Raw genomic sequence first — 17589 nt, 5'->3', positions numbered from 1 at the left:
GGCTGGAATTCTTGGGATGGGGGTTTGGATGTGTGTGATCTGTGGAGCTGGATGGCTGTTTAATATCCAGACGCGGGAAGAACAGCCAGAAGTGGAGAGCTTGCGTGCACCTGTCTGCTTGCACTTGTGACAAGATTCTTAACCAGCACGCATCCTCCTTGGAAACTGCAGACGGCCAATAAGAAGCCCAGAAAGACCCCAGTGGACAAGCCGCAGTCGGGGGCGCCGCGGGGCCGGAAGCCGAATGGCGTGGCACAGCAGAACGGCGAAGGGGACGCCATCACCCTGTTCGAGGTGGTCCGGCTGGGAAAAAGTGCCATGCAGGTACTTCCTCTGTCTGCCCGATCGCCGCGCTTCCTGTCACACGCTGCCATTCTAGCCCTTACTCCTGTTTCCCTGTCTTGCAGTCAGTGGTGGATGATTGGATTGAGTCTTACAAGCACGATCGAGACATAGCTCTTCTGGATCTCATCAACTTCTTCATCCAGTGCTCCGGCTGTAAAGGTGATCGGTGTCCCTCAGTCAGTAGTTCCCCTACGTGGAAAATTCGGCAAGCGTCGGTTGCTCTGTGAAATCTGCTCCTCTTCTCATTCTCCGTTTTGTACTCGCAGGCACTGTAAGGATCGAGATGTTCCGAAACATGCAAAACGCGGAGATTATCCGGAAGATGACAGAAGAGTTTGATGAGGTACCGCATGCCCGTCTGCACTGCACTGAAATGCACTGCCTCGCATCACTTTCTGAAGTAGTTAGGGATGCGGGACACCAGTTTCGAAAGAAGTGTCTTCGAAGTAGTAGTTGACTGTTGATGTCTCCCCCACCGTCTTCAGGACAGTGGTGACTATCCACTTACCATGCCCGGGCCCCAGTGGAAAAAGTTCCGCTACAACTTCTGCGAGTTCATCGGGGTGCTGATCCGACAGTGTCAGTACAGCATCATCTACGACGAGTACATGATGGACACGGTCATCTCCCTGCTTACGGGCCTGTCCGACTCCCAAGTCCGTGCCTTCCGGCACACAAGCACCCTTGCAGGTGAGACATCCTCGAAGCCTTTGCTCCTCTGAATCGCGCTTGTGTCGGACATCCTTTACCGTATCGCATCCTTTGGAGTCAGCTGCAAAGCCTATTAGATGGGCAGCCCTCCGCCAAGGTACTTGATGGCATGTTGCTCCCGCACAGCCATGAAGCTGATGACTGCGCTGGTGAACGTGGCGCTGAACCTGAGCATACATCAGGACAACACGCAGCGGCAGTATGAGGCCGAGCGGAACAAGATCGTCGGCAAGCGGGCCAATGAGAAGCTGGAGCTCCTGCTTCAGAAGAGGAAGGAGGTGGGGTCCAAGGGGGTCCTCTGATCCAGTCTCGGTTTTGTGGGTGTTTGGTGGTCTTGACCCATGATATTAAACCTTAAACTTAACTTGCTCTAATTGCAGCTCCAGGAAAACCAGGACGAGATCGAAAACATGATGAACTCCATCTTCAAGGGCATCTTTGTGCACCGGTACAGGTGAGTCGAGCGTTCAGCGGCGTCCGATCGTGAGCCGAAGTGAGAGATCGTCCGCCCGACACGTTTCTCCGCCCACTTTGTTAGGGACGCCATCGCCGAAATCAGAGCCATCTGCATCGAGGAGATCGGCGTGTGGATGAAGATGTACAGCGACGCCTTCCTCAACGACAGCTACCTGAAGTACGTGGGCTGGACGCTGCACGACAGGGTACGTCTGAACAGACCCGAGGTCGTCTACAGTGACCTTCCGCTTTTAGGGAATGTGGGGGGATTTGAGCTAACGTCCCTGTGGCGTCGTCTCCACAGCAAGGTGAAGTCCGGCTGAAGTGTCTGAAAGCACTGCAGAACCTCTACACAAACCGGGAGCTATTTCCGAAGCTAGAGCTCTTCACCAACAGATTCAAGGTAGGGGTGTGTGGAGCAGTGTGATTGGCAGCACCTGGGAGTATTGATCCTAAAGAGTTTCGGTCTGTTATTGTAAAGATTGAATGTCTGATTGAACGGTGCTGTGCTTCAGGTGATTGTAGCCTGATGGTGGTACTATGCTTTGTCACAAAAAGCGCCTTGTCCGTAACATAGGCACAATTCATCGTTTTTGGCACTAATATAATAGGCTGATGTTTTGGCAGGGTGTGTTAAGTGTAATAAACTGCACATCGAATGAGCAGAATTGGCTGCATTTCTCAGATTATTTTGTTTGGGGGGGGGGGATTTTGCTCAGTTCATCCTTCTGCTTACAAATTGGTCTGTTCAGTTGCCTGGCCTGCGGCGGAATATCTTAATTCCCCTGCAGTTCCATAAGGAATGAACGCTTCGTTTCCACGTATCAGGGGTGGAAGATGGAGTCCATAGAAATTGCAGGGATGATGAATGTATACACAATGAACACCGGGTCCATTTGAACAGTGTGTGCTTTGCATCAGAATGTTAGAGGGATCATTCAGACGCTGGTGTTTCCTGTCCCCTTCCAGGACCGCATCGTCTCCATGACACTCGACAAGGAGTACGACGTCGCTGTGGAGGCCATTAGGCTGGTGACCTTGATCCTGCAGTAAGTCACCGGGGAGCATGCCCACTCCCCACTCAAGCCCCTGTGTGTGCCAGGTCATTCCGCACCCCTGACTCCGCCCTCGTCACGCCTCTTTCCAGGGGCAGTGAGGACGCCCTGTCCAACGAGGACTGCGAGAACGTATATCACCTGGTCTACTCGGCCCACAGGCCTGTGGCGGTCGCTGCGGGAGAGTTCCTGCACAGGAAGTGAGTTCTGGGGGGTGGGTGCGGCTTTTAATGGCTTGGGTGGGGGCTCTTCCTGCTCCCAACCCTGCCCCCGATTCCTTAGCCAGCTATTGGCCAGGCTGCATCAATAAGCGTGCTTGTAAATGCCTTTTATGCAGAGCCGGCTGTTTATCATTCAGGGTCCAAAGCCTGGGTTGTCCCTGGGGGAGCCGACTTAGTTTCTTTACACACGTATTTTGGCTGGAGGAATTTATGTGTTTCTGGCATCTCATTCAACCAAAACAACCGGAGTAGCTTTTAACGACTCTTAAACGTTGGTGTACCTTTTGTCGTTTTTGATGTTCTGGAAGGTCCCGGGCTGACTGCCACGATCAGAACCTCAGGGGGTTACATGTTTGCTTTGCTTTTCCGCTATAATTTACACGAGAACTAATTATGGCAATTAAGGCTCATGTTGCTTCATTTCCTTTCAAGACTGATTTAAATTTTTTTATGCCAGCAAATGAATACGATGTGTGAATTGCCTTGTGCCCAGGCCTAGTTTGTGGTTCGCGACCTTGTATGTATCTGTCAAACGTTTGTTTGGGAGTTTTGGTGAATTACTTGAAGGGGTGCCGCGTGCCCATGTGGCGTCCGCGCCGTGACCTTGGCACATGTTCCATCTCCAGGCTGTTCAGCCGGCATGATCCTCAGGCGGAAGAGGCTCTGGCCAAGCGGCGGGGCAGGAACAGCCCCAACGGGAACCTGATCCGCATGCTGGTGCTCTTTTTCCTGGAGAGCGAGGTAGAAAATGCTGGGGAACGTCTGGGTCTGTGAACTCGGCTCAGGTGATGCCGAGGCGCTTGGTGCATGTTTGTTTATATCGGACGGACGCCTTGGCTGAGGTGCCCACATTCACCCCTCTGCATCCATGGCTATCGAGTGTGTATTTGTCTTCTGACAGCTCCACGAGCATGCGGCCTACCTGGTAGACAGCCTGTGGGAGAGTTCCCAGGAGCTTCTTAAGGACTGGGAGTGCATGACCGAACTGCTCCTGGAGGAGCCCGTCCAGGGGGAGGAAGGTACCGTGGCTGGCTGTGTGTCTGTGCTCCCCGTCTGCATGTGAGGAGCATGTTTGAAGGCCAGCGGCCTCCTACTGGCCCCTGTCCTAACAGCTTTGTCTCTCCTGTACCACAGCCCTGTCTGACCGCCAAGAGAGTGCCCTCATCGAGTTGACGGTGTGCACCATCCGCCAGGCTGCCGAGGCCCACCCTCCAGTCGGCAGGGGGACGGGAAAGAGGGTGAGTCACTGTACTCTGCCGCCCCCCAGGGGGCACTGTTCTCTCCGAGTTTGCAAACCAAAGGGTAAAGAACGCAGGATTGAAATACTTGATGCACACCTGGGAGAGAACTGGAAGTGACCAAATGATCTCCTTTCTCCAGGTTCTGACGGCGAAAGAGAGGAAGACTCAGATCGACGACAGAAACAAGTTAACCGAGCATTTCATTATGGCGCTGCCCATGCTGCTCTCCAAGGTAACGGCGTCCGTTTGACACGCACCCTCTAGCTTCCAGGGGTGGTCTGACACTTCCTCATGCTGACTTCATGTGACCCACGCAGTATCAGGCAGATGCGGAGAAGGTAGCCAACCTCCTGCAGATCCCCACCTTCTTCGACCTTGACGTGTACAGTGCTGGGCGGATGGAGAAGGTAACAGCCCCTTTTTGGGTGGATCATGTGGGTGATTGTGCAGCCAGTATCATTGCTGGAGGCTCTCTGTGTCAAGCATGTGGAGAGGTATACAAATCTCTTTGACCGCCCCACCCGCCTGTCCCTGCCCCATAGCACCTAGATGCCCTGCTGAAGCAGATCCGTTTTGTGGTGGAGAAGCACACGGAGACAGAGGTCCTGGAGGCCTGCAGTAAGACCTACAGCATTCTGTGCAGCGAGGAGTACACCATAATGAACCGGGTGGACATCGCCCGCAGCCAGCTGATCGACGAGATGGTCGACCGCTTCAGCCACTCCGTGGAGGACCTGCTGCAGGAGGTGCACGGGGAGCTGTTTTATTTGGGGGCGGGGTTTGTGTTTTTGGTCTGGGAACTAATTATAAAAGTAATTTTTGTGCGAAAATAATTAGCATGGAAAACAACTTGATGATCTTACGGGGAACTCACGAGGGAGCCCGGCTCTGAGATGATTGCCTTCAATCTCAAGCGTCATCTTCGTCTCTCAGGGTGAAGAGGCGGACGACGACGACATCTACAACGTCCTCTCGACTCTCAAGAGGCTCACAGCTTTCCATAAGTAAGCCCCTTCTCCCCCAAAGAGAAGTCGCTCTTCTTGCGTTTTTAATGAATCTGAAGACGATTGCTCTTCTCTGTAATGGCTGTAATGGGATCGCGTGCCACTCACTCCTTCCTCTCGTTGCAGCGCCCATGATCTCACCAGGTGGGACCTTTTCGGGAACTGCTACAGGTTACTGAAAACCGGCATCGAGCAGGGCTCCATGCCCGAGCAGGTAAGGCGGGACCCGGCATGAGGACGGACGCTGCCAATTGGTCGACGAACGCTAGCCTTTATATTCTGACCCCGTCTTATTTCCTGTACAGATTGCGGTACAGGCCTTGCAGTGTTCACATTACTCAATCTTGTGGCAGCTAGTCAAGATCACCGAAGGCTCCCCTACTAAGGTACCTTGAATTTTTTGACAACGTCGGCTGTGGTGTAGACGTTTCTGCGTGATTGTGTATTGATTTCGATCTGAAGCCTCCGTCTGGATTGTTAGTGATGGTATTTAATAATTATCCCCCCCCCCATGCAGGATGACCTTGTAGCACTGCGGAGGGTTGTCAAGTCCTTCCTGGCTGTATGCCAGCAGTGTCTGTCCAACGTCAATACGCCTGTGAAGGAACAGGTGAGTCGAGACTCCTCCACATTGACGCGTTTCCCGTTAGGTGGTCAGTCTGACTGCCCAGCTGGTTCTACCACTAGCCAGCTTATCGCATGACTGTAAACAAAATATGTTTTTAGGGGCGAATTGAAAAAGACTGGTGTCTGTTATTTATATATATATATATATATATATATATATATATATATATATATATATATATATATATATATATATATCATTTTCATAGTAAGCCTTGACTGTTGTTCATGGCTACAGAAAACTGGTGTTTTCCTTCAAAACACGACATGAGCAAGCAGTGCACCACCGATGTATGTCACACAAGCCCTGCTTTTTAACCTTCTGGGGTGGAGAGTGTCGTCGGTGACGCAGCGCACTTTTCGCGTCTATTTCAGTTTATATCTCACCGAAATCTTCATGTAGAATCATGGAAAAAAACGCTGACTAAATCTGTAATCTGTCTTCAAAACGTCAATTGTCGGAAGTATTAAACTTTTTAAAATTAGGTTAAATCGACAAAAAAGTAAGCTGTCCCCTTTCTTTGTTTTACCTGCAATGGGGGGGGCGTGTAGCGCCACCCCTCACCTGAAGATCGCTATCCGCATTCTAAATAGTTGCATTTCCGCGTATTCAAATCGCATTCACATGGTAAGTAGATGAACAATGCTACAGTGAAACACGATCCAGATACATCCCCATCAGCGCCGTTAAAGGGGGGGCGGGAGGGTGTGGCCAGGTGTGAATGGCTCATTCATACACATGAAAGTTGCTACATATTCAATGAAAGGAGCCAAGAAATAGTGAAATGTTAGGTTTTTCTTATTTATTTATCCAACTGAATGTTGCAACTACACCATTTACTCATCTTCATGTAGCCAAGACTCTGGTGATCAGATATCTGGGATCAAAACAAACTGCCACCATTGCTTACTATGTACCTTTTATAATGTTTCTGCAAGTGTTCCAAACTGCATTTTACAGTGTCTATACTTTTGATGTCAAATTACAGACTTCACATAAATCTGACACATTTACAAAGTACACTAAGGTTAAGATGAGTTTAATGCCAAAACAAATATATAAGAAATTTGCCATGAATTAAGTCAATAATATTGAATGAAATGTGAGACCATGCCCCAGTCAGTGTGTTCCCCACCCCTAGACCCCAGAGGGTTAATTAAAGGATGAGCCCCCATCATCATGTCAACATTGTAGCTCCCCTCTGACGATAAAGCATAGATTTGTTGGGCTGTTCTGCCTATTGTGCCTTAAAGCATCGACTGAAGAGTTCTGTCACTGTATTTATTGGCTGAAGCTAGTTCTGGCAGTGCCATGGTATTAAGCTTTCAACTACCTACCTACAATTATTCATGGTCCTTGCTTGTTGAAATGTCATGATGAGCTACTGCGTTCCTGTCCATGGGCACCAGGTGGCGCACTTGGAAACCGAGTGGGCGGACCTTGTTTATCTTTAAGTTGGCTGTTCCCATGGTGCTCTTGCCAACCAGTTTAGAGATGCGGCTAGATACTCGGCCGGAATCGGAAAATAATCGCGCTTCCATTCCATGGCTTTCCCACCGCAGGCCTTTATGCTGCTGTGTGACCTGCTGATGATCTTCAGCCACCAGCTGACCACCGGGGGTCGCGATGCTCTGCAGCCGCTGGTCTTCAATCCCGACGCGCAGCTGCAGAACGAGCTGCTCAGCTTCGTCCTGGACCACGTCTTCATCGACCAGGACGACGAGAGCCAGAGCATGGGTAAGACCCCCTACCGCAATGGGAGCTGTCCGGGCCTGGGGCAGTGTCCCCCCCCCCCCCCCCGGGAATCCTGCATTAATGCTGCTTAGCAGACGGCCAGGAGGCAAACGGAAATGCTATGAATACCTGGAGATTTGCGATTGTGAGATCTGACTGCGTGGTGACTATGCCATTGTGGGGCCAACAGAGGGCGATGAAGAGGACGAAGCCAATAAGATCGAGGCCTTACACAAACGGAGGAACCTCCTGGCTGCCTTCAGCAAGCTCATCATCTACGACATCGTGGACATGCCGGCCGCTGCGGACATCTTCAAACACTACATGAAGGTGAGCTGGAAGCTGCCCGGCCCCATTTCTTGCGGTTGACCAACACGCCTGGACGCCGTCTGACCTCGTTTCCTCGTTTCAGTACTACAACGATTACGGCGACATCATCAAAGAGACTCTGAGCAAAACCCGGCAAACGGACAAGATCCAGTGTGCCAAGACACTCATCCTCAGCCTTCAGCAGGTGAGCGATTCTGACAGGAGCGATGGCCTGTCATTGGTCTGCTGCAGTGTTTGTCAAACCAGTCCTCCGGGACCCCTAGACAGTCCATGTTTTTGCTCATTCCCAATTGCCTGGGCAAACAGTTGTTTGACAAACACTGGTCTACTGAATGGATTGGGACATTTATGTATAATCAGTATTCAGATCCTTACGATTCATGAGAAATTGCCGCTTGTTCTTGCAGCTATTCAACGAGCTCATTCAGGACCAGGGGCCCAACCTGGACAGGACGTCCTCTCACGTTAGTGGTATCAAGGAACTGGCTCGCCGCTTTGCTCTCACCTTCGGATTGGACCAGATCAAGACCAGGGAGGCTGTGGCCACACTTCACAAGTGAGTGGAGGCACCTTCTGCGTGCTGCCGAGCCCAGATGTTTGTCGGCATTCCCGCATTCCAAGGACAGATGTTTATCACAAAGTGGGTGTGACTCAGGAATCATGAGGAACATCTCCTCAAACTTTGCGTTCTCCGTTCTTAGGGATGGAATAGAGTTCGCCTTCAAATATCAGAATCCAAAAGGGGCTGAGTATCCACCACCCAACTTGGCCTTTCTGGAGGTTCTGAGCGAGTTCTCCTCCAAGCTCCTGCGGCAGGACAAGAAGACTGTGTAAGTGAACCTGACACCGGGTCTAAGCAATGAGAGTCTCTGTCAAGGTGCCATCCGTGCCCGTCGTGTTTAGCACGGTCTCACCTCTCTCTCCGTCAGCCACTCCTACCTGGAGAAGTTCCTGACGGAGCAGATGATGGAGCGCCGAGAGGACGTCTGGCTGCCCCTCATCTCCTACCGCAACTCGCTGCTGACCGGCGGCGACGAGGACCGGCTCTCCGTCACCAGCGGCGGGGCCAGCAGCAAGGCCAGCTCCGTCCGCAGCAAGAAGGGCCGCCCGCCGCTGCACAAGAAGAGGATCGACGGTGAGAGGCGTCGTCTGCCTGACCACGTGGCTGCGCCGCTCGCCCGCTCCATACATCAGAACGTCAGACATCCCCTCACATCTCCATTGTCCCGTGACCTTAAAGTGGCCACGTACCTTCATGGTCTCACGGGAATTTATCTTGCATGATTAATCCAGCAGAGGAGAGCGTGGAGGGCTCGTGGCTGATGCGCAATGACACCATCCAGACACCGGGGGCACTGCAGACCCCACAGCTGACCTCCACCGTGCTGAGGGAGAACCCGCGGCAGGCAGCCGAACACATGCCGGACCAGGACTCCGAACCCGGCTCTGAGTCCGATTATGTCCACAAGTAAGGCGCCTCTTTACAGGGGAAAATGGTACCAGCAATGCCTTTAAACTCCTTCCACATCCAGCCGCTTGGCCAGATCCTAGCCGGTGTAAGTTAGTCATTCTGATTTTCTTGAATTGCCTAATTCTGTTTTAATTCCGTATGAGGTATGAGGCCTTCAACCCCCCCACCGTATAGTCCTATTGTTTGTTTCCCCCACCTGTGCCGCCCTGCAACTCCTTCGCTCCCCACCAGGGGGCACACCCCACAGTTTAAATACTTCTGACTTAATTGCGTCAGGGGCCGCATTAAGCGCATTAAGCAGTAAAACTGCCAAGTCGCGTGACTGTGAGCGGAAGCTAATGGAGATGCCCTGGCAGCCCCCAGATGCAGATGTCCTGGCTCAGCCAGCAGAAGCTGGAGGAGGTGAACAGGAAGGACCGGACCGGGATGAGCTACATGAAGGCTCGAAGTGGGGGAGTCAGGCAGACTGTGTAAGTACCTCCCCCCCTCCGGGGATTACAGAACATGAGGAGTCAGCCTTAAATTATAATGCACTCCTAAGTCCTTTCAGGGCCCCTGGAATCGACAGGCTTTTAGTTTTTAGGGTTGTGTAACATGAAGATTGTACAGCGAAACAGCAGGAGACCTGATTAGGGACGGGGTGGGGTTGGTGTTAATGAGGAGGGGGGAGCTCAGGTGCGGGTGCGGTGTGAGAGCCTGCTGTCTGTACGCGTCACAGCCGCGGCCTCATGGAAGACGACGCGGAGCCCATCTTCGAGGACGTGATGATGTCATCCCGCGGTCAGCTGGAGGACATGACCGAGGAGTTTGAGGACACCATGGTCATCGACTTGGTCAGTTTGTTTACATCAGCTGTGTATTCCCTAGCAAAATGCTGTCTCAAAAATATTTATTATTAATTGAATGTTTAATATAAATTATTATAAATCAGACAGCTCCTTTGTAGCTACACTTTTATCTAGGTCTTTAATGGCCTAGTTAGCCATCTTCCTAGCAGTCTAACAGTATGAGCGTTCTTAATAAACATGGATACTGAGATTGCTGCCCTTGTATGGTTACCAGCAGAACCCTGTTCCAAAGTCCTAAAATGAATTCATCTTTAACGGTACTCTGATCGCGAGGAATATCACTTGTTAGCATTGAGATTTTATTCCCTGTGTGGGTGTGTGTGGGGACGCCGTCCATCACTGTTTCAGGTGCAGACTCAGCGTCACGCTGTTCTTGCATTATGTGCCGACAACCCCCAGAGTAGTTACAGGCTGGGTGAGGAAGGCTGTCGCCGTGACAGCGGAATCGTAACTTCTGTCCCGGTCGTTATTTCCCAGCCGCCATCTAGGAACAGACGAGAGAGGGCAGAGCTGAGACCAGACTTCTTCGACTCGGCGGCCATGATCGAGGATGACTCGGTAAGTGGGGGTCTGTCAGACAGGCTAATCAGCTTGGGCGTGCCTGTGGTCGGGTGGTATTTCATTGGGCACAGGAGGGGGGTGTGTCAGACAGGCCAATCAGCTCGGGCGTGCCTGTGGTCAGGGTGGTATTTCATTGGGCACAGGAGGGGGGTGTGTCAGACAGGCCTATCAGCTTAGGCGGGTCCTTGGTCAGAGTGGCGCAGAGACCCATAAGCGATTACCACCCCAGTCCCATATGTTTTGTTACTTTTTTCACATTTAAATTGTCCTAACTTGCGCCTCCTTCATTTCTCGCAGGGATTCACCATGCCCATGTTCTGAAGAGACGGCCATTCTGGTTCCCAGCAAGAGGGCCTCCTTAACTGTGATTTGCCTGTTAAATATTTGGAAGAAAAATGAGGAGAAAAAAAAAATCCCCAAAAAAAAATAAGAACAGGAGCAAAAACATCAGTTAACTGCTGATCTCAAAATGGACCTGGAGGAATATTCCCATTTATGCTTTTCGCTGTGATGATTGCTTGTGCCATCCTGTCTTAGGAGCGCCACACTTATAAAAGCCTTTGGATGCTCTTTGTAATGTTTAATTGAAAAAAAAAAAAGGTTATATCCACAGGAATCGGATAAGGGGGGGAGGCATCTTTGCGGTTATGCGGTCATTGGTCTAACCTCGTACCGGAATATCACCTCGATGGCGGGTCTGTCTTGCCGTATTCGGCGCCCATAGCGCATAATCGGGACACGACAGGTGCGAAACATTTGGGCCTGGTCTCGCTCGATGTTGCACGTTGAGTTTCGTGTCGGAGCCGCCCACACTGTGCCGTACGAGAGCTTTTAGCTAACTGCCCGTGTGGAAATAGCCGGTAGTGATAGACTAGGTGGGGGGGGGGGGGGAATGGCGTCCTGCTTTGTTAACCACCCCCATTCCACTGCGTTGATTATGCCGGGGAGAGAAATACCCCATCACATGTTTTAAAGATGATTTTCTTGTTTTGTTGTTACTGCTCCACCAGCTGCCTAGGTCTTTAACACTGTATAGCTTTGGGTTAGTTCACTTGTAATGTTTTGTCTCTCTCTCACCCCCCCCCCCCCCCCCCACAATGAAAACTGAGTAACGTACAATGCGGTATTCAAACCTACGATGGGTTGGCGCCCCATCGTGGGCTATCCTCTGCCTTGTGACGTCCTCGTTAGGCTCCGGATCTCCGTGACCCCGAAGCGGTTACAGAAAGTGAGTGGAGGGAGGGATGGATGGAAGGATGGATGGATGGACAGCATTCAAACAGGCATCACTTTTTTTTCTTTTTTTTTTTTTTTTTGCCTCTTCCACGTGTCAGCCCACTCCTCTACTGAAATGTAATTTTGTGGTGTCACGTGGTTGGTCGCATACAGGCATAGTTATTGTTAGTCTGATGCAGGGAACGTCGCTTTTGGGCACAGATTGCTCTTGAACTGTGTGTACAATGACATCACCCCCTTTTTATTTCAATATCCCACCCTCCCAGCTACAATAAGCCAGATGGGTTTCATTCCATGTTCTCCACCAGACGTTCATGTGCAGTCCAAATGCAGAATCTGTGCCCGTTCCCCACCCCTGAAGACAGCAGCTCATGTAACCTGGGTTTTTTTTAAGTAATAAAAAAAAAATAAAAGTTTAAAGTATTTTGAATTTTAGTAGATTTAGTATAAAGTTTTGAATCAAGTGAGATTTGTCAAATGTTTATACGGTCCTCTCTCCGAATGACCTATTGCCAAATTGTAGCCACCGTGCATTCCCCCACCAGCAGCCCGAACTGGACAGGCCCACAGGGGGGCGACAGGCCCGGGCTCGTGCGCAGTACCGATAGCCAGGGTTCTGGCAGCCCGCCGCGTCTCCGTAGGGGAACAGCAGAGGCTGTGTGCTCTCAGTCCATGTCGCAGTGTGCTGTCGTAATCGTCCTCGGAAGTGTGTTATCAGAACAGCTAAAGTTATATAGTAGACTGCACAATGACTTTCATATCTTGGTACTTTCACCATGGGTATATATATATATATATATATATCCCCCCCCCCCAAACTGTCCCAATAGGTTTTATATTCCCAGTGTTTCTTCTTGATTGGTTTTGCTAGTAATCCTGTAAATTGTACATTTTCAATATTAAACAGTTTCTTTTGTACGACCTGAAGCGGATGTATTACGTTCCCTTTAATAAACTGTTCTAAAACATTTTTTTTTTCGTGAAAATTCTCTTCTGGCTAAATCACAAACGTGTTTAATGTGAAGCTAATTACAGCACTTGCGCCGTCACGGTAATGAGTAGTTATTTAAAAACTTTATTAGATTTTTTTTTTTTCCCCTCCAATACAGTTAATGTGAATAACTCCCAGAGTTCACTGGGAGTCCAGCAGCACATCCCAATTACAGGGGGATGTTAGCATGCTTCTTCCAAGGGTTGGTCTGCTTCTTGCTGGCCAGCACCTCCAGGTCCCGGCAGATCCGCTTACGGGTGGCTGACGGCTGGATGATGTCATCCACAAAGCCTGCAGCACGACACACGTGGTTACCATGGCGCCGGATGCCCAGAGAGCCAGGTCCTCCTTTGGCTCTTACGTACCTCTGACAGCTGCGGGGAAGGGGTTTGCAAACTTCTCCACATACTCTGCTTCTGCCTCAGCCTGGTTCTCCTTACCCCTGAAGATGATCTGTACAGCACCCTGGGAATCCAGACAGAGGGGAGAGCACGGGCCCCCCCTTAGCAGAATGTACCAAAGCAGCTGAAAGCTGGTCACTGTATGTGTTGTGAACCCCCCCCGTCGAAGAGGAGTAGCATTTCTGACCGCGGTTACCTTGGCTCCCATCACTGCTACCTCGGCAGAAGGCCACGCGTAGTTCACATCTCCACGGAGGTGCTTGGAGCTCATTACATCATACGCTCCTCCGTAGGCCTGTGGAGTGACCATATCCGTAAGCAAGGCCAACGATGAGAGCATGTGTTAAGGCACCGTGGAGACGGACCGGGTCGGGCCTTTCCAAACCTTTCTGGTGATGATGGTGATCTTTGGAACAGTGGCTTCGGCGAATGCAAACAACAGCTTCGCCCCGTGCCGGATGATGCCGCCGTATTCCTGCGCTGTGCCTGTGGATCCGGGGTTTAACGTTTTGGATGAACTATAGCCTTCAGGCAGCTGAGAAAGACGGCTAAGAGCTGAAAGCTAATCAAAATGTAAGTAAACGTCCTAGTCATCTGATGCACAGCCTCACACACATGCTCCAGTTTCATTCTCGCACCAAAAAGTCAGCGTGATTATTCTAGTCCGACATGCGTCCCTTTCCACCTCTCTGGCGGAACGGAACACAGTCGTAAGTCGGGGACAGTCTGCATCTCTGCAAGGTTCTGGGAGCAGGCCAGGCTTGAGTCAACCAAGCCTCTTCCTACCTGGCAGAAACCCCGGTACGTCCACGAAGGTGATGATGGGAATGTTGAAGGCATCGCAGAAGCGCACGAAGCGAGCCCCCTTCACGGACGAGTTGATGTCCAGGCAGCCTGAAACGGAGCAGAACCACCATCCGTCAGTCCAAGGCCCCGGTGAGGAAGTCACGCACCGACACACTCTCCGCACTCACCGGATGCCACTTTCGGCTGATTTCCCACAATCCCCACTGTGCGGCCGTTCATCCTGGCGAACCCCACCACAATGTTCTTGGCGTAGTTGGGCATAATCTCGAAGAACTCCCGCTCATCAACAATCTGCGAAGAGAACGAGCGTGGGCACTGATCTAACAGAGGGCTCAGCGGTCACGCGTTATTTCTGTCATGGGTAGTGGGCCACTTACGCCGTGAATAATGTCCAACATATCATAGGCCTTGGTGGATTCTAACGGAACAACAGTGTCCAGGCCTGGCACGAGTCTATCACTGGGAGGGGGAGACAAAAATAAATAGCCTATCACGATTTTCCCATAATCCCATACTTAAGTCTGCCCTGATGCCATGCTCAACTGAGAGCCGACCAATGTGTTTGCTACACTGCAATACTTGTACAGTCTAGTTAAACAAAAGTGTGTTATTAACTAGATGTTGCTGTTCAGGATGTCTACATAGGGTGAACAGGCCACTTCTAATACACTGGAAGAAACAAAAAATTATAATAATGCCAACGAAGCTGATTTGACCACTTATGCATATGAACACACTAGAATCCCCTGTACAGCTCTAATCCAAATATCATCAGAAATATTCAGTAGCAGGTTGTTCTGTGCATAAAACACCACCAGGGGGAGTCCTTTCCCTAAGTTTCCTTTAACTCCGATTTAGCATTACCTTGGATCGTGACATTCTGTTACAGGGGCCGCGTCTTGGTTACTAAGAGGGAGGAAGTTGAAAAACTCTCTGAGGTTCAGCAAAGCATCAATGTCGTTCTCAAAGGCTCTATGGGCAACGCCTACAGCAGATGGAGAAAACGAAAATACATATCTGGAACTGCTGTCGAGTCATGACATTTTTTGTTGCGTGTTCCCTGAAAATACAGCAACAACATTTTATGTCTTAATTTGTCGATATTTTTGTTTGAGCAACAAATTTCAACAGTTTATTAAAATCGGGTGGCTAATAAGGCCAAAGGTCCAGCTCAGGCTGCCTATATGTCGAAATTAAAATGCCTTTGATTTGCAGGGATGATAAATGGGAGGGAGGGCCGTATGCAGGCAGGGCCACTGGCATCACTCACCAGACACAGCGGTGTGAGTCTTAGCACCCCCCAGCTCCTCCTGAGTCACATCCTCATTGGTGACTGATTTTACCACATCTGGCCCGGTGATGAAGAGGTAGGACGTGTCCTGCCAGAGTGAGACTGTGAGGTCTGTGTGTGTGTGTGTGTGTGTGTGTGTGTGTGTGTGGTAAAACAGCTCCCCCATCATTTTTTCCCCAATATTTTTAAACGTCGTCTGTAAAAACAAAGCCATTTCAACACCATGGACAGTGGGAGGCTTACCTTCACCATGAATGTGAAATCTGTTAAGGCAGGGGAGTAGACAGCCCCTCCTGCGCAAGGACCCATGATAAGGGAGATCTGGGGAATGACTCCGGACGCCGTTACGTTCCTCTGTTCACAAAAGGAGGACAGGTGCTGACAAACACATCGATCGCTCACACTGCACAGAGTTAGTCCACATTCATCTTTTATTTTTTTACCAGAAAAATGTCCGCATATCCTGCCAGTGACTCCACCCCTTCTTGGATGCGTGCTCCACCAGAGTCATTGAGGCCAATGACCGGGGCCCCCACCAACATGGCCTGGTCCATGATCTGGTGGAGGAGGCAAATTCTGATGCCTTTATGCTCACAACACAATGCTGGCTTGGTGACCAGGCTGACAGCTACCGAGAGCCTGTATATCATTAGAAAGCAAAAATTCATCAGTGCGTGTGACATCCATGTGATGCACGATGCTCTGGGACGTCACCTTACAGATCTTCTGAGCGTGGGCACCAGAGAGGCTCCCGCCAAACACCGTGAAGTCCTGAGGAATCCACAACAAGAAAGGCGGTGAGGTTAAACTTGGTCTCGATGAACCGCCAGTAAAACAACAGTGTGGGGTCACCTCAGAGATATACCTGGCTGAAGACGTACACCAGCCTTCCATTAATCCGTCCCTGTCCAGTCACAACACTGTCACCTGGGTACTGCAAAAATTACATACTTGAATATTTTATCAGGAACAAGTTCTCATAACCTGCTTTTCACCAGATTCTTGAAAATCTTCATTAAAAATAAGTGCCTGCAAAATAATAATAATTTAAACAGGGTTGCATTTTCATAGGACAAAACAATATAATTACAGGAGAAAAGTAAAAAAAAATTGTGGGAATACTTTATATGTAAATCCACAATTCATAATTTGTCTGGACTTTCCCCGATTAGTATTTAAGTGAACCAAAGCGTGCAGGGCACGTACCTAGTTTGCCATGGTATATACTGGCCATGAGTATCAGATTATTACACATTCACAAAGTCATGCAAACCAAGGAGGCGTAAATTAACAGTTCGCCGTACTAATCCGTATATAACACTGGAAAAACACGCGTGTGAGCAACTACTCAGATATGACTAGGTTGCTTGGCTGCTTTTCGACACTTTATTTTGGCGTCCTGCAAATATACTCATACAAGAGGCGCAGGGGAACCTTATTGTGATCGGCTTCCATCCCAAAATCTGAACATCGGTGCTCCACAAACATATCATACTCCACGAAGGAATCGGGATCCAGCAAAAGTTCGATCCTCTCTCTCGCGGTCAGCTTCCCCTGTTAGACATGTAGGAAAGCATTTCGAGTGTACTCTGAATCATGGAACAGGTCCTTCAAATATTAACACTGATTTAAATACATAGTCCAGCAAAGGCACGCAACGTACATGCAATGACATACGCAGAACACAGTTTAAACCTGGTTCATTTAAAAACGCACGGAACGTGAATGACCTTTTATGGTGGTCACGTCACAAAAGCAAAGAATGGGGGTGAGAGTTTTGACTGTCAGTTTACAAGCGATCAAAACTTGAGATTTACCCTTTGATGTTGTGCATCTATTCTCTTCTGACCTCCCCCGACTAGGGCCGCCCTACGCTTCTTCTCTATTCGTTCTTGCACAGAAAGATGCCCGACACAGAATGAGCGCATCTGCTGCTGCGTGACCGAGCGGACCGCCGAAACAGCGGGTCCATATCTGCCGGTCCCCAGGCCCTTAAAGACGAATAGTCCCCGCAGAAATCTGCCACCGCTCCTCGCAACCGTGAAAGCCGCCATGGCAGAGAAAGCACAAAAAATGATGGCCGATCGGCTTCCCTGTCGTAGCCAATCGTGTCTTAATGTTTTTAGTCCGGATGGCCAATAAGATGGGACGTTCAGCTGGAGGGGGAGGCGTTTCTGACGGCCGGAAGTTAGAAGCACTACATTCAAAAAGAGGCGTCGTGTAGTTCTACATTCGTGGCTTGAATGTCACGTTTCAGA

The 17589-nt window shown here is 50.1% G+C and overlaps 2 protein-coding genes across 3 annotated transcripts in view; one reads left to right on the top strand and one right to left on the bottom strand.

Moving 5' to 3' along the window:
- Positions 1-12809, top strand: part of stag1a (stromal antigen 1a) — a 29051-nt gene extending 16242 nt beyond the window's left edge. Inside the window, exons 4-34 of one of the 2 annotated variants that reach the window (XM_048988835.1) lie at positions 172-324; positions 408-504; positions 612-688; positions 831-1035; positions 1183-1334; positions 1437-1510; positions 1595-1718; positions 1817-1915; positions 2482-2561; positions 2660-2767; positions 3415-3529; positions 3690-3807; positions 3923-4026; positions 4169-4261; positions 4347-4436; positions 4572-4775; positions 4963-5033; positions 5160-5247; positions 5339-5419; positions 5551-5643; positions 7224-7398; positions 7586-7725; positions 7808-7909; positions 8133-8281; positions 8427-8555; positions 8655-8860; positions 9022-9193; positions 9553-9666; positions 9915-10029; positions 10522-10602; positions 10903-12809. In XM_048988835.1, the coding sequence (XP_048844792.1) occupies positions 172-324; positions 408-504; positions 612-688; positions 831-1035; positions 1183-1334; positions 1437-1510; positions 1595-1718; positions 1817-1915; positions 2482-2561; positions 2660-2767; positions 3415-3529; positions 3690-3807; positions 3923-4026; positions 4169-4261; positions 4347-4436; positions 4572-4775; positions 4963-5033; positions 5160-5247; positions 5339-5419; positions 5551-5643; positions 7224-7398; positions 7586-7725; positions 7808-7909; positions 8133-8281; positions 8427-8555; positions 8655-8860; positions 9022-9193; positions 9553-9666; positions 9915-10029; positions 10522-10602; positions 10903-10926 (3633 nt within the window). In that variant the 3' untranslated portion in view covers positions 10927-12809. Of the gene's footprint in view, positions 1-171; positions 325-407; positions 505-611; positions 689-830; positions 1036-1182; positions 1335-1436; positions 1511-1594; positions 1719-1816; positions 1916-2481; positions 2562-2659; positions 2768-3414; positions 3530-3689; positions 3808-3922; positions 4027-4168; positions 4262-4346; positions 4437-4571; positions 4776-4962; positions 5034-5159; positions 5248-5338; positions 5420-5550; positions 5644-7223; positions 7399-7585; positions 7726-7807; positions 7910-8132; positions 8282-8426; positions 8556-8654; positions 8861-9018; positions 9194-9552; positions 9667-9914; positions 10030-10521; positions 10603-10902 lie in introns of both variants that reach the window. The other variant, XM_048988833.1, reaches the window with a different exon arrangement.
- An 87-nt stretch (positions 12810-12896) lies between these two features.
- pccb (propionyl-CoA carboxylase subunit beta) lies at positions 12897-17432 on the bottom strand. Its single transcript, XM_048988836.1, has 15 exons — positions 17149-17432; positions 16766-16885; positions 16197-16265; positions 16046-16102; positions 15775-15888; positions 15575-15685; positions 15311-15419; positions 14905-15025; positions 14418-14499; positions 14208-14331; positions 14020-14127; positions 13619-13719; positions 13430-13528; positions 13198-13297; positions 12897-13123 (listed from the first exon to the last, which is right to left on the bottom strand). Exons 1-15 carry the CDS (start codon positions 17383-17385, stop codon positions 13002-13004), a joined length of 1674 nt encoding a protein of 557 aa, XP_048844793.1. The 5' UTR covers positions 17386-17432; the 3' UTR covers positions 12897-13001.
- Between the last annotated feature and the right edge of the window lie 157 nt (positions 17433-17589).

The sequence above is a fragment of the Brienomyrus brachyistius genome, chromosome 21, assembly GCF_023856365.1.
Source record: "Brienomyrus brachyistius isolate T26 chromosome 21, BBRACH_0.4, whole genome shotgun sequence".
Taxonomy (NCBI): domain Eukaryota; kingdom Metazoa; phylum Chordata; class Actinopteri; order Osteoglossiformes; family Mormyridae; genus Brienomyrus; species Brienomyrus brachyistius.
The sequence above is the reverse complement of the archived record's forward strand: the minus strand, read 5'-3'. Positions and strand labels throughout refer to the sequence as shown.